This window comes from Buteo buteo, chromosome 28 (genome assembly GCF_964188355.1).
Source record: "Buteo buteo chromosome 28, bButBut1.hap1.1, whole genome shotgun sequence".
In the NCBI taxonomy this organism is placed as follows: domain Eukaryota; kingdom Metazoa; phylum Chordata; class Aves; order Accipitriformes; family Accipitridae; genus Buteo; species Buteo buteo.
The window spans coordinates 8,893,165-8,909,771 of record NC_134198.1 but is presented as its reverse complement, the minus strand read 5'-3'; the positions used below and the strand labels follow the sequence as shown (position 1 = coordinate 8,909,771).

General features: G+C 38.5%; 1 protein-coding gene across 1 annotated transcript in view; it reads left to right on the top strand.

Annotated features, from left to right (window-relative positions):
* Positions 1-13,064, top strand: part of TFEC (transcription factor EC) — a 70,204-nt gene extending 57,140 nt beyond the window's left edge. The window contains exons 7-8 of the mRNA XM_075059101.1: positions 6,356-6,503; positions 8,097-13,064. Of these exons, the coding sequence (XP_074915202.1) occupies positions 6,356-6,503; positions 8,097-8,477 (529 nt within the window). The 3' untranslated portion in view covers positions 8,478-13,064. The remainder of the gene's footprint in view (positions 1-6,355; positions 6,504-8,096) is intronic.
* Positions 13,065-16,607: the final 3,543 nt, after the last annotated feature.

Below are 16,607 nucleotides of genomic sequence, written 5' to 3'. Positions count from 1 at the left end.
ATGCTGGGTCACTGGCTCAGATTAGACTGTTAAAGTAACAAACCTTTGACAGAGCAAACCTTTTGGTGGCTGTTGGGAAAACTTCTCTGAAAGGATAATAAAATGAAAGCAATTCCAGAGTGTTTAAGAGAGACTGCCACATCAGGGGAAAAAAACAAAAACCAAACAAAACCAAAAAAAAAGATAAGGCAAACAACAGACAGTCCAGCTCTCTGTCCCTGGGAGCAATTGTGTGGTGTCTCTGGAGAAGGAGTGATGTTTTCAGCCCTCGCCATGGGCCCTCTAGTGGGATAAAACAAAATGCATGTTGTCACTGTCTGCCCTTTGCCTAAGAAAAAAAAGTATCAGCTTAAGATTCTGTAGACTGAGCATTTTTTGAACGTCCTCCAGTCAGTGCAGGGAAACCAGTCCTAAAATGCAAGGATAAAAATAATAACTGCTATAATAATATCATTTTATACTAATACATATACTTACAGTAACGGAAATGCGTATTTCTTAAATTATACCTGCATTCCCTTAAAGCTTTTATTTGTCATCAATATGAAAAAAAAGCTGCCTCGGTAGGAAAGCCTATTGCAGGATTAACAATAACAATTCAGTGTGATATTTAGTGCTGAACTTTAGCCTTAGATTTCTCATGTCACTCAGGGAAGCCTTAAGACCATGCGCTAGCGTGATTGTGACTCACATAAAATTGATTATACGGATTTTCTTTTTATCATTTGCATGTCAATACAGACCTGCATGATACTTCAAATGAAAACATCTATTGATATTTCAGCCTTTTTTTTTTTTCCTTAGCACTAAGAAATTTTTTATTATATTAAGGATTTCTATAACAATGTAAAGCTGTGTGAGACTTACATAAGTACAAGGTTGTCATAACAAGCCACTTGGAGTGAAAACACCAGAGAGAAAGTTAACGTACCACATCCATTTTAGAGGATTCATGAACTCGGCTCCTTCTACAGCATCCACCCAAGATTAAATAAATGGGCACGTTCTCGTTATTAATATAGAATTAGGTATTACAGCTGAGTTAAAATAAGAAGTGCTTTAAGTACCTAAATAAAGTTTTGGCCACATGTGATCCGTTGCAAACACAGACTGGTAGAGGGGTTTTAATTTTGCTGTTGCATCTCTCAGTATTCAAGACCATTTGGGCAAATAATTGAAAGATTTCTCAGAAAAACAGTGGATGGCACTGTTGGTTTGCAGCTATAAAGCAATAATGGAAGCAAGTTATACTGCAATTAGAAATGGGCATGAGGTACAAATTCCAGTTGTGATTTTTGATGGCCTACAGAGGTGTTTCAGTTACATGTTTTGGTCTGGAATTAGGCTTAGTTTATGAACTTACTCAAAACATTTATACCTAGAGCAAGCACTTAAGCTCTTCTTAAAATGAATGACCTGGACCTGTAATTTTGCTCCAGTGAGTGAATGATTTTACCCACAGATTTTGGTGGTGTTGCTTGATGAAAAAAATTCAGGTATAGATCCTGAAGAAATAGCCTTTTCTTGTGTTAGTCTGCAAACCCATGACTGAGTTCAACAGTGCGACAGCCCCAAAGTGGTTTATGTTTACAAAAGCACGAGGTGAACTTAAGTGTTTCAGGTTCTGAGGACTGCTGTCTTCAAAAGGCTGGTAATCAGTACTCCTTTTGAAAATAGGCCTATTTAAAAGGTTTCAAGTTGGTGTTAAGAAAAAAGAGGCATCAAAAGGTGCAGGATGCTTTTGAAAAACTAGGTTGTAACACAGCTTTGCTATAGCTTGGTGCCAGGCTAAATTAATCCAAAGTGTAAACACATTTTTTTTTTAATATATTTGTAGGGGGAAAAACATAATTTGACCATGGTGTTTTGTTGGCTGAGCAGGTCAAAATTATTATTTCTTTCTGGTATGGTCCTGTGTTGACAAATCATAACTCAGTGTCCTTACCCTCTTTCAGTTCTTGCTTTTTCCTTCCTAACACCTTACTGTGCCCCCAATCTGCCCCCTTCTTCTTTGAAAGAAGGAGATGTATCATCTCTAACAATACTTTATCTGTAACATTTTATCACACATAGCATTTTCACCTCATATATTGATTTTAGAAGATTCTTCTTATAGTGGGAACTTAGCTGTAAAAGGAGAAACTTACTGATGCTTGGACTAATGACAGTGAAGCAAATCAGCCTTTGCATTGAAGAGCAAATACTACTATAACTAAGCCATTGTGGTTAGCATGCCTGTCCCAGATGGCTTGCTTCAAGAAGATTACATTGAGACTCAGAAACAGAAAAGGACATTTTTGATGCTATTTGGAAACCTTTTATGATTTATATTTCTTAGAAGTGGTGTGTGGGGTTTTTATTTCACTTTTGTTTTGTTAGTTATATAGTGAACTTGTTTGGCTCCTGCAGAGCTTCCACAGGGACTTTCTTTTGACTGGCTTAAACCCCTATTCTTTTCACTTCTTTTTTTTTTAATTTAATGATGAAAAGTGTGGATTACATTGCTTAAATGAATGGGTGTTTAAAGTTCACTTCATCAGCATTAGAAAATGGAGATAAGTATAAATTGCAAAGAACTTTGGCTCTTTTGTTTCATTTTCAATGCTTAGATATCCAAGTGGTAGATGATTCAGAATGCAAAATAGTTACACAGAATAATTCAAAAATAGAATTTAAAAAAGGCCCCAAATACCCAGTCATATTTAGCTGAAAAACCCATAACCTGTTCCTTTAACTATACCTAGCTTTCCATTCACGGTTCCTTTGTGTTCAGCCTTTCAGAATCCACCTTTTAGGTGTGATGGAGTCTGGAAATGCCTACGCAAGAACTGTTTTATGGTAGTCGGACTAGAATTGTCAGAAATACTAAGAAGAAAAAATCTTTCCTTTAAGAATTCTAGTCATTCTACAGAACTGGGGTGTTAAGAGAACCACTGAGGATTTGGGCAGAAGCAGTGGGTTGCTCTCACTCTCCCCTCTCTGCATCTGTCTGTGCGTGACCTTCTCTCTGCTGTCTGTGGACAGACCCGCTAGCAGCCAGCACGGCCACGTTTCTTGTAAAGGAAAAACTTGCGTACGCTCATGCTATTATAGAGTGGAAACTTGCTGCCTCTTTCAGGAGAATAGACTTTGTGATTGTGCAGGTCATCAAAACAAGTGCAAAGTCCTTCAAAGTATTTCTCTGAGCAAGCATAGTTCACAGCTAATTTCTCAGAAATAGGGAAAGAAATGGTCTGCAAACATAGTTTCAACATCACAAATGTATTTGTTATTAGTAACTGCTCTGTGGCTGGCAAACTCTGTGGCTATTGCCCTCTCCCAAACTCTGTTTGCGTTAATTAGTTTTAATCTTAGATGATCAGATGCTCTCATCCTTCCTAGAGGAGTTTGAATCTCGGAATTAGACCTCCAGTGAAGATTCATTTCAACCTATGAGAAAGAATATCACTACCATATATGTAAAAATTCAAACTATCAAAGCAAAATGAACTAAAAGTAAACAATATCACAAACGTTGTCAATTATGTGTAACATGAATGAATTTAATCACAAAAAGATTCCAAATACAGTCATGAATATATAGCTTATTCGTATGTCAATCGGAAAAACTAACCAAAAATATTTTTGTCTGAATTTGGTTTTGAATTTGTAATATTTTATAACTGATATGAAATTGTTTGTGAAATCACTATGAAATATTTGCCAAATATGTGATACATGCATATTTTTCTCCTGCTGTTACATGTCTTAATTGTTTCCATTTTGCCAGCTATGGATTAATTTCTCATTTCATAGTGCTACATTTTTATGTTCAGACCATCAGTCCAAAACTGACTTAGTTTTGTCTTGATTACATGCTAGGAAGAGCTGACCCCCCTTGCCTAGGCATATTGTGTTTCTCCAGAGTTTATGCTATATATATATATACATATATATATATACATAGCGCTTTTCAAAGTTGCCATGAAATGTCCTAAATCAGTCCTTTTCATTTGAAATTAACCAAAAACCCACTGTAATTCTGAGCTACACGTAGCACATGTAGTCCATATCTGAGATGGCAGTGGGGAGTCCCAGCCTGAAATGTTGTTGTCCTCCTAGCTTTAGCTGCTCCTATTGATTCAGGAGTGCTCTGGTGCAGACAGACAGGCACCTCACCGCCTTTCCATCTCCACGACAATCCAAGCGTAAATAGGGACCTCTCAATATTTCACCAACTTTCCAAAGAGGTCTGAAGAAAACAAGATTATAACGTGGTGATGGCAGTCAAAGATTTGTCCAGAAAACAAGCATTATGTGTACTAAAAACCTCCTTAACCTTTGAACATAGGTATCCCACACGTGAGGAGGAATTCCTCTCCTGGCAGGGAGTCCATGGGATGCTGGCAGGAAAATGTTCTGTCCTCCCACCTAGGCAAGAAGTACAGGGAGAGGAACGAGGAGACAGAGGGACTGCCAAGAGGTGATTCGGCTGTCATGAGGGAGACGGGTTCTGCCCTTGGCTCCCAGTCCCACCTCTGCTTTAGTTTTTTTGACCAGGGGATGTCTAAATGAGAATACATACCCACTTCAGCAAGCAGCCTCTGATGCTTTGGCTTTGCAGACAGCAGGTCTGAGGCAACAATTATTTTCTTTCTGACATCCTCACCTTCTAATCCCGAAAGCTGTGCATTCCTGGCTCACATCACTGAGACGAGGGGGGGTCCCACTGTGCTGGAGTCCCATGGTTTGTGTGCTGCCCAGAGAGGACAGAGGTGTGGATTCAAGCTCTCTCTGATCAAAAAGCTGGTTCTCCCAAATCTCTAGTAAATGATCTAAATTCTAGGATATAGTTAAACACTGTGATGCTTTATCACAAATAATTTTGCATATTCTTCTGAGCATCTTTGAAGCTATCAACTCCATAAGGCTTTATCCCTAGTACAGTGCATCAGGAAAGGCCAGGTGGTCTGGGTCCCTAAATCCTGTACCTGCCTGGCTTTTGCCCTGTACATTCAGTAGAAAGACAACTGCCTTGGTGGAAATATCTAAGCATGCTTAGCCTTGGGGTAAGGGTGCAAGGTTCCTTAGACAGACAGGCTGAATGTAAAGCATAGACGCTTCTGCAATTAATCCACTCCAGATCACAGTTTTACTCACCACAGGTGAGCATGTGAGCGGGAGCGAGTCTCACTAACTAAAGCAACCAAGGAATAATGGAAGGTGATGATTGACTGGAGTATAATTTATATTTCTTTTTGACTCTATAAATGCCAGTGTATAAGTATATGTATTTGGAATAGGTACTAAAAAAAAAAAAAAAATGCACTAAAGTGGTTGCTTGTCACTCCCAACCGCAGATTCTTACTGGTTTAAATAGCTTTTTCCTTCTCAGGGTTGTTTTGTAGGACCAGAACCTCTGCCAATCTTCTGCTCGGTCTAAGCCATCTTGCATTGAAGCGGATAGTTTGAATAAACCCTACATATTTAATGCAGTGGGCCCACCCTGTAACATAAACCTTATTAGAAAAATTAAACATTTTCAACAAATTTCATTCTTGTCCCAAGGCCTTCAAGACCTTACATAAAGGAATACATGGAAAGTTGATAAATGGGTACATGAAAGTCCTTGAACAGATGCATTTGAACAAGTCTATTGTTGTTAGTAAGACTGCTTGTAAGATGGAAGTTAAACCATGATTTCCTGAATGATGGACAGGTTTAATCTTATTTTTTGCAAGGCTTTTATTTTGAGTTGGGGTCTGCATGTAGCTGTGGATTTTAACTTGGTTTATATTGTTTCAAGATTTTTGAACGGGATTTTTGTCATTCCATAGCCATTATGGTTATGAAAGTGTGATTTGTCTGGTCTACCATCAATGAGGAGTGGCATTCAGCACAGACCATTTTTTTCTCAACAAGCATAAAAGCAACCTCATTAGTAAGTCAGGTAAAAGGAGTAGTATATTCAAAATGATCTTTAAAAATTTAGGCTTAAGTCCTCAGTAATGTATATTTCCTAGTTCATTAATGCAGAAATACTGCACATAGATTTTAATCTTAGAGTTAATAATAAAAGCAATTTTCACTAAAAATATAAAAACTGTAATGGTAGAATCATGATATTGCATTTAGCTCTCCCACAAAAAGTCACTTTATTACTTTCTTTTGACACTTATTTTCATTCTGGGATTAATTTTACTATATAAGGGCTTCTTAACTATTCTATTAAAATTTCCATTCAGAAGCAATAATATCTAAGAGTGAATAATAGTCATGTAAATCATTATTTCATATTAATGTAAAAGATTTTGTAAGTTCTTATGAATTCTGCTGACATGCACAATTGTGAAAAGGTTATCTCTACATTCTGCAGTGATATGCGCTGGAACAAAGGAACTATTTTAAAAGCATCAGTGGAGTACATCAAGTGGCTACAAAAAGAACAACAGAGAGCCAGAGAATTAGAACACAGGCAGAAGAAATTAGAGCATGCTAACAGAAGACTTCTACTCCGAATTCAGGTTTGTATAAGAGCGTCGCCATGAACTACAAAGCTTTCTCAGTACTTATCCCTCATCAAATTTTATTAATCTATATCATTTTTCCCCAAATGGCATTTATTAAAAATGAATTGACTTTCCCTATTTATCGCTGTGTATATTGGGGAGGATGTATTTTTTAGATTTCTAGGAAATTCCTTTGATAATTAGACCTTACATAAAGGAATACATGGAAAGTTAATAAAGTATTTGTACAAATAGTTTCCTTATGTATGTATTAGAGCCAGAGAAAGACAAAAAAGGAAGCAAAAAAAAGTAAATCCCTGTGTCCCCATCCAGTGTCAGGCAAGGTTTTGATATGATCCCAGGAGCGAGATTAAGACACAAACGAGGTCAAATGCTGTATACCCAAAAGAGTTTTTATTATCAAAAGTATCAAAAGTAGAAAATAGTAGCGATAGGATAGAATGGAAGAAAGGGCAGAAATCAAGCAAGCAGATGGGATAGAGTTGCAAGGATAGTCACCACCATGGATCCAGCGGTGTCCCGGTGGTCCTCAGTCTTCAATTCTTCGGTGGTGGGTGCACACCACGGCTTGTCTCCACGGTTTTTTATAGGGCATAGTCCGATGATGCGTGCACATACGTACTGTTCACGCGCTGTAGGTTTCGTCTATCATACGACCGTTGCGTGATCAACACCAGAAACCTGTATCTTATCTCAAAGACTACAGTTTCCATGAGAATGGTAGTCTCCACATCCCTGCATGCATCGCGTTTCCTCCCCTGGATGTCTCAGTGGCCTGGTAGTCGTCCTTATGGACAGAGGAGTGTCCTGCTTAGGCCATCTCAGAGACAAAGGGCTCGAGATAAGCAGTTCACAATTCAGTCTCTCACATCAAACAATCCTTGAGACGAATGGCTTGAGGTGACAGTCCAGTCTCTCTACACCTAACAATCTTTGAGACGAACAGCTCAAGGTAACAATTCAGTCTCTCACACCCTGCAGCAAAAAAATCAATATTAGACACCAAATTCTCTTCAGTACTCTTATTTTCCCTTTGTAACCATTTCACATGTTACACTTCCTTGGGTGTTGTGTGCCATGTTATATCTGCTTGTGACATGAAGCAGCAGAATATAGCCCTGCATGGCTTGAAATGCAAGATTGGAATGTAGACACATATGAAGGTGAAACAGGTAGATAGGCAGACAATCAATCATCTCATATATGGTGATTTACACATATATCTGTATATCATAAACATCACCAAATAAAGTGTCTTCTGTTTCTCTGGAAAGCAGTGAATTATGAACTAGAAAGTTGCAACATTTTTCTCTCACCTTTATTGGGTTCAGTACACAGTGGTTTTAGAGGGGCTGTCCTACCTCTTATGTTCCCATAGGACAGTTACTTAAAGACAGGGGGAGAAATAAAAACACTGGAGCAGCAAATTTTAATAGATTAACAATTTTCTATTTTAAAACTGGACAAAATGTATAATATATATATGTATAATTAATTTGCATGTACAATCCACATACTTATTGCAATCTGAAGATGTTGTTTTGTCTTTGAAAGTCATTATCTGGTTGTTTTTGTTTGAACTGTTAGGAACTGGAGATCCAAGCACGTGCACACGGCCTTCCAGTCATGTCTTCACTCAGTGCTGTCGATTTAGCTGCACAGGTCATCAAGCAACAGTCTTATCCAGAGGAGAACTCTGTAGACTACTCTCAACAAATGCCTCTGGCGCATGGACCAAACTCTGATGCTTGCGATGGATCTACAGCCTTTTCTGATCCACTTTCACACTTCACGGATTTGTCCTTCAGCGCAGCTTTAAAAGAAGAGCAACGGCTAGAGGAAATTCTACTGGATGACACCGTGTCGCCATTTGGAACAGACCCCCTCTTGTCCTCCACGTCCCCAGCCGCGTCGAAAGAGAGCAGCAGGAGAAGCAGCTTTAGCACAGACGATGGAGATGATTTATAAAAGCAGAAAGGGCCTCATACTTCTCTAAACCACTTGCTAAAAGACTGAGTCAAACATAAGCATGGTGTTTGTGCTTATTTTAAACATGAACAAGGAGAGCCACTATGAAGAGAAGTTACTACATGACAAGGGTTTAAATCAGCCCTTACTTCACAAGAAAATGAGATAGATGGACATGAACTCATATCACTTTGCCTCAGATTCACACCCTCTGTTCACAGCTGACATTTGCACAAATCTTTCTTCACTGGGAACGTTTTTACTACCATTCCATGACTTTGTACAGCACTCTGAAAATGGTTACCACAAAAGGAAAATCCATGTTACAAAAGTGTATTCAAACTCTCTCTTCAAACTGTGTTCACTTTTCTCTGCTATAAACAGTGAGTTATTTGTTAATTTCTTTTTTATATAAAACTAAAAATTCTACAAAACATGAAGCAACAGGGAACTATTTAAGCTGGGAACTGTAGAGATGTTACAGGTTTTAAAATCTGAAAAAAACCAGACAGTAATGCTTTAGCACAAGTGAAGTGAGCATGAAATTTAAACTGTGTAGGCTTCTTTTTAAAAAGAGAAAATCCATTAAGCTTTTCATGGAATTCCATTTTTTTAAAATTTCATTTGTAGAAAAAAACCAGACTTTTAATATATATTTTAATGATACAGAAAAAAAAAAGGAAACTAACATAATGACAGAAACTCAAACGAACTCAGACAGAAAAAGATATGACATTTCAGCAGAAAGACTGTATGGATGTACAAGACTCAACAAAGGTACTCCATGTTACAATTAGCACAATTTAAAACAAGCACTACTGGTAACAGTGCTATGTCAGCTGCTTATTCCAAGAATATTCCAACTGTGTCCTTTTTTGTGTGGAAGAGATCAGAATTCAGAGACACAACAGTGCGCTTCTGGACAGTGCTTTCCTTTGGCAGCACGGGAAGGTTTTTCCAAAGGGACTCTATCCATACGCGTGCCTTTGATCCATTTGGAAATGGAGGGAAATGACAAGATTCCCATTTCATACACTTGAAACAAAAAGAATTTAATTTCAAATTTGGCTTGGGATTCACTACAGAAAAGCTGAAAAGGAAAACTTTCGAAACCAAAGGGGATATTCAGAAGTGTTGATGTGATGCACTGCTTCTCATAGCTAGCTTGCTGGGAGGGTGCGTTCAGAAAACGCGTTTTGGTGACTCAGTAAAGGCTTGGCGGTTAAAGGGCAGGTAGAAGGCATATAATTTCTATATATAGTGAAATTCTGGAGAGTGATGTATGTTCCTGGAGGACATTAAGTGCAATCATCCTAATTGTAATATTAATACCTGGGAAAATAAGCTGGCACAGGTTCTTCATAGCTCTTCCTCAACCGAAGCCAAAAGATCACATTAGGGAGTTCTGTAACAATTCAAAATATATTTCAAAAGTGTGTATTAATTTTGCTGTCACTGAGCCTGGCTCACGCCCCAAGAGTGTCACAGGACTGGAAATAGTAAGAAGAGATTAAAGTGGATTGTTGTTTGCGTGAAAGTTTTCAATTTATTTAAACATATTATCCAAGAACAGAGCAATTGTTTCTCCCTATCGCCTCTTCTGTTAATGGTACCTGGGTCCTCCTCACAGTCCTTATGAGGTTTGTGTTCCTCCAGGGCCGTAGCCCATTGCTGACCAACCCAGCTATTGTCGCGATAGTTTCTTAATTAGAAAGTTAGAAGTGGGATAATAAATTACATCCAGATGGCTATGAAAGATGATGGAGTATCCAGTTTCACAAGAATATTTAAGTTTTTAGGAAACTCAAGGATTTCTATGAGCCTGTGCAAGCTACTTGGATGTAAGCGGAACAGAGCAGAACTGATCTTCTTGTTGCGTATGTGTGGATTCCCAGGCAGCCCAGCCCTCAGAAGAGGCTATGATACACTTCCACTGCTTGGTTAAAAATAATAACAACAACAAACAGGGTTCTGGTCATTTTCTTTTTTTGGTAGCATGGAGGAAAGAAATGGAAAGACGAATGAGTATTAACCAAAGGTAATTGAACATAGGGCTGATCAGCATTTTAATTTGAGTGCTTCTATAAATTAGGCTCATTAAAAGACGAACCACTTTGTCATAGTTTTGCCAAAGACTAGCTAATATTGAGATTTGAATACAAAATACGATGAATTAAGAGTAACTTTTATGCCCACATTATGTCTCATGTATGATACGTATTGTCCATTTCAGCTGATGAAAGGAAGGGATACTTGGTCGATATCAAATGCCATTTGTCCTTGTACTGCAGTTTCTACTACATTAGTTTTAAATACACCAGTGTGGATTGCTCATAATGGAGAAAAAGAAATTAAATATGAATGTATTACATGATTTTCCCATTGAACTTTTACATGGGAGTTAGACCACACTTCTGAACTATATTGACTTTAAATAACATCCTGAATTTCATCACTTTTATAAGCACTGTTCTAAAAAAACATTATAGTGCATCCATTAGGTTTTTTAAAGTTGATTTTCATTCTTCTGACAATTGCTTCAGTCTGAAGCACCAGATTTTTTTTTTCTCTTCCTGCATGAGAAACTTAACAGAAGGTAGTGAATGCTCCTTTTGCAATATATTTTTTCAATATATATGCAATAACCTATCATTAAAAGTACTCAAGGTGTCTTCATTCACACAAAATCCCCAACCCCCTTGCCCAAAACACTAAATGTATCCATACCTGTAGGTGTACATGACGGCAACGTTGTTTCACTACTATTACATTTCGGCTAGTAGGAAGTCATCATAATTAGTATTTTAGCTAGTAACTCTAACCTGTGTGACAGCATCACCCTTGAAAGTGAATGGTGGTGCAGGGTGCGAGAAACAGTAATCTAGGACATTCCGGGGAGGAATAGGTGGTACCGAAGGTATTTAGGAGATAGGTGTGCTGGTAAGCGTATCCCAGCCTTTCTGGAGCAAGCCCTCCCTCTCCCACCCCAGGTTCGGTGAGGCTGCTGTGAAGCTGAGAGGACTGTTAGAGGAGAGCAGAGCGTGGTCCTACTGGCTTGCAGAGAGGAAAGGGATCTCCTGACTACCGGGACAAATCCTGACCTCCTTCCTCAGGCAGAATTTCTTTCTGTCCAGGCGAGTTTTATTGGAGTAAAACGTCGTGCAAGCAAAATACACTTCTTAGCTATTTCCTACAGAGATCTGTTTAATGAAATCTCATGAAAGAGATGCATAATATGTCTGTGGCTCTGGGCCTCGAAAAGAATTTAAAGACTTACAGAGTTTGACCTCAAGCAGGGCAGGGGGTGAGGGGAGCTGGCTATTTTTGTCAAGATGTATTAAATGAGAAGTTCTTGCTTCTTTTCAGTAGCAGCTGTTCAAAGCTAGTGGACATATTGCTATAGAATACACAAAACAGCGGACAGATAATTACACAAAAGGAAAGGGAGTTGAAATATTAACATCCTGTTTAATTCATGAAATGGACATACATACTATACTAAGAACAGAAACCTAAATTATTTCGTTGCGCATAGAGTGAGTAGTGTGAAAAGCTACAGTAAGTGCAAACAGTTTTAACAAACAGGAACACAGTTGCTTTACATAGTAAAATAACTAAATATAATTCAGTCATTTAATCTTAATAAGAACATTGTTATTATAATACCTTTTGACTTTAATAGGGCTGTATATATGAATGGAGGATGTAAAATTATTGTAATTTAAAATTATGTTAAGTCTCTTAGATAAGTAAAGGCATTTACATTACTATTATGAGACTGTAGAATATTTTTATAATAATTGCTATTTTTCATTGTTAACCGTATAGTATCTTGTTTTCTAAGTCAATGTATGCAGACAGAATGTACTTTATTGCGCACTGTACATGCAATCTTTTTAAAATTACATTTTATACATGCTGGTATTTTATGTTTATTATATGAATACAATTAAAGGGCTGAAATTAAAACATCTCCTTATATGTCCCTTGTGAAACTTCACTATCGGGTCCTTCAAAGAATGCCATCACAAGATGATATAATAACATCCGCTAAGAACATCTGAGATACCTAACAGACAAAACACTTCACAACTGCTAAACATTGAGTCCATTATGATACATCATGATCCAGTAGCCTCCCATTAATAAAAATAATTGATACATTCTTTAATATGGTCTCCTGCCATCTGCTTATTCCTGCTGCTAAGGCTTTGATTTATGGAAAGTGTTTTCAGAATGTTGCAAAATTGCTAGCAGGCACGATGATATCAGTTAAATCACTAAGAAGCTCTACAAAAACCTTTTAATGTACTGGATGTTCCCCAGACAACCTAGGATAAACAGAATACTGTATTTTAAGATGTAAAACATTTTTTTAAAGCTGATAATTAGGTAGCATTTGCCACTAAAAGATACTCTTACTTAATGAATTAAGTACCAATTTGGATGGCATTTTGAATTCCTAATATCAAAAGTGCTGCTTTCTTTAGAAGACATTTGGTGCTTTCTGTGCATGAAATGATGCAAAAGTTCTTGAGTAGTAATATATATTTCAGCTATAGTTTTGTAATAGTTCATTTTTTTCATGTAAAAGAGCGCTCATTGTTTGTCTACATCAGATAAACATTCTGTTTGTAATAAAGATGTTCTCCAGGCTTTTTATTTCATCGAAACATTAAGACACCCCTATCAGTCATAAAACAGAATATTATTATAAATATTATTTAAAGTTCAGTGATTAGCCGTGGAAGGAAGCTTTGTTTTTTTTACATGTTTATTATGTACTTAGGATTTGATCATAAAATGTACTCAGCTCCTTTGTGAGGGACTGAGAGCCCTCAGTTCACTTTGAAGAAAGGCAATACCCAGCCTGTTGCAGACTCAGACACTTAACGATTAAATAAACAGCATCAGAAAATGAAATCAAAAGTTAGTTCAGAGATTAGAAAAGCACTATATGATACACTGCTTGATTAAAAGTAGTGATATTTGCAATTGACAGACAAACAGATTTAATGTCAGCATCATTTGCACTGACAACCAACGGGAGATTAGAGGAAAATGTATGAAGTTGTGATAATAATCAGACCAAAAGTCTAATTATAAAAGAGGCTGCAGCAGTGAAGTATGCTAAGGCTTATTGGTTAAATCACTGGTACCCATCAAGTTAAATATATATCAGTTTCATTAATTGGCAACCACAAGACAGGTGTTCTATATTCAGGGTGGTGATGATTTTGATATAATCCACCACATTGTGGTTAAGTATATGATTCATGTAATAAGAAAAAGGTGCCTCCAGGCTATTGTTCCTAGCATGGATTAAAATTTACATATTGCTTCTCCTTATGTCAAAACATCTGGTGCCTGCAAATGCTAACATTTCGTTAAAAAGTTTCACAAGATAGGAAAAGTGGATTGGAAACATTGCATGTGAATCATTCAAGCATTATAATGGAATAAGAGGCTAAGTTATGAACAGGCAGATTGAACAATAGTATAGTCAAAGAGATTCATATGCTTATGAGTTTGATAGACAACACTTTGTATGAGAAGGGGAAATGCCCCAAATCATAAGAAATAGCCAATATTTTTTTCAAACCTCATTGAGATATATCATCTCAGTTACATTGCAAACTGTATTTTTCCCTCAAATCAGAACCCTGTGCCTAAGTATATGTACTAAAGTGCTAAAATCGTGGCTAATACATTCATTTCATTCATGCACTTTAATATGTTGGCATCCTTACCTGCCATGTAGTTTCGTCAGAAAATTTCAAGACTGGTATTTTTATTGTCCCATTTCACAGCAGTATATCAGGGTAGATCTCAAAAGATTTGGATGGCCAGTTACTCTAATCATCTTACTTTCTTAGAAAACCTAGCAGTCCTTGCATCAGCACCCAGAGCCTAGACTTAAGACCTTTTTCTCTTTGATTTCTAGGTGGGAGTTAAGATGTTAATTTTCACGTATTAAAAAATATTTTTTTGTTGTTGCTAGGTTATCCAGAAAGCTACACCGCAGATTACTGCAATTAGCAGATACATTAATGTTGGAAACTTCCCTCTGTGTGAAAGGAGGCAATAAACAGTGTTTTCTGTCAAGTGCTTTGATCCAAGTGATACTATATCTATTGATTTTCTGGAATTAAAACATAAACATTCCTAGACGGGCGTTGTGTTTGCAAAAGAGGAACCATTCAAAAAGTAATGGCTCCCCCAAAGTGCTTTTGCATTCCAGAAACCGACTCCTTGGATTAGAAATTTACTTTCTCTTTAAGGCCTCTGGAGCTCAAGCATGTAAGATTTATGTGCCCTAAGCCACCCCCTGACGATACCCCAGGGATGTCCCAGGACCGCGTATCTGTGCGACGCAGGCGGCAGGGACGGCCATCACTCTTCTCTGCAACCAGTCCCACCGCCGGCAGAGCCAAACGAACAAAGCCTCGGGCGGTGAGCCCCATCCTCCCGTCTCTCCAGAGAGGAACACCTCTCCCCAGTCCCGCTTTCCACCTGGATTTCTTCCTCGGAGCTGGCACAGGTCTCCTAATCGTCCTGCCTCAAATCCAGAGCGGGGTCACCTTGCAACCCTGCTAACACCTAGGCTCAAAATCCATACGTGCAAAAAGGAGGTTACACAATCTGGTTGCTCGCGATAGCGATCAAGGGTTTGGCAATGCGCTTGGGCTCCTCTGCAGACCTCCCAGGCTTCCTCCCACTGAGCTTCAGGGGCTTTGAACAACAAGGTAGCCAAAGCCCAGCACAGGCCAAGAGCTCTCCCTGCTACAAACCCTGGGAGAACATTAATTTTGTGAATGGTGGTTAACAGGAGTTTGGGGTTTTTTTAAAGCATTTTACATAAATGCATGTTTATACATAGTATTGACTTGTAATGGACTTGCCTTCGGTTACTAAATGATTCCAAATTGTTTAAGTTTAATATACAGAATTTGGAAAAAAATCTGTTAGCTAAGTATTTTACATACTCTCCCAGGAGTAGGCTGAGTTAAAGGAAATGTGTCTTTTTAAAACCTAAGATGACAGCATTAAAAATTCTTAATAAAATGTCTCTTTATCAATTAGTTGACTGTGGTATGGGCACCTTTCTTCATTATTAGGGTGAGGAACCTCACCAAGAAAAAATCCTGCATTGCTACAGAGCCATTTGGAAAGTAAAGTGAATACCCAAAGTCATTGCAGAAATACCATTCCATCATTTCCACCGGAAAAAGGTTTCTACTGCAGGACAGCTAATATCCACAGCCAGCTGGCTATAAAAACAAACCCACACAGAGCAATTTAGTCTTACTGCGAAGTACACTAGGCATGGTCAACCGTAAGCATGGACCAGAGAAACGGCTTCTGCAATAAACACTCAAGGGGCGTTGTCTCCCCTTGGGAATTTACGCTCTAAATTCCACTAAATTTGACTTGCCCTTTTGCAGTGGGTAGAGCACCCTTTGGGCAAGTGAAAGCAAAGCCTGAGACGGCTGAGGTTAAGGAGCATGGGAAACAAAAGAAGGTACATTCTTGATCCCCAAAAGTCACAAGTGGGATCTGGTGCACCCGAGGGAAGATCTCTGCTCCAAGCCCAATGTCAGCCTGAAAAGCGGCGGGGGAGTGCCGGCGTGGGCTCTGGCAGAGCCTGTCCCGTCCCGCAGAAAAGAAAGGAGCTTATTTCACGGTGTTTGCAGCTTCCAGTGGGGTAAGTTACGAGTACCTCTCCTCACCCAGCTCTTTCACATCATTCTTTCTCTTTTTAAACTGTGCCGGATTCTGGAGGATAGAACGCAAATATTCTTCTCTCCCTTCCTTACTGCTCTTCCTCCTCCAGAGGCTGGTGCAAGTGTGAGGAGCATCAGCTCCTCCTGCTCGTCAGAGACCAGCTGCAGCCTCGGCTGAGCTGGGCAGGTCAGTCAGTGGTTTAACAGGTCGGTAGCTGTGAAACAATGCCAATGGACTACTGGTGACACGTAATTATGTCATTAATTAAAAGCCAGAAATGGTTTTCTCCATATCTTGATCCTCAGTGTTACCAAGTGTGGGAATAAAATAAACTTACTTGCCCTTTAAGCCTTGCCATTTCAGAGGAATTAGTTTTGATGCCCAGTGTATTGCAATCCAGTAAGA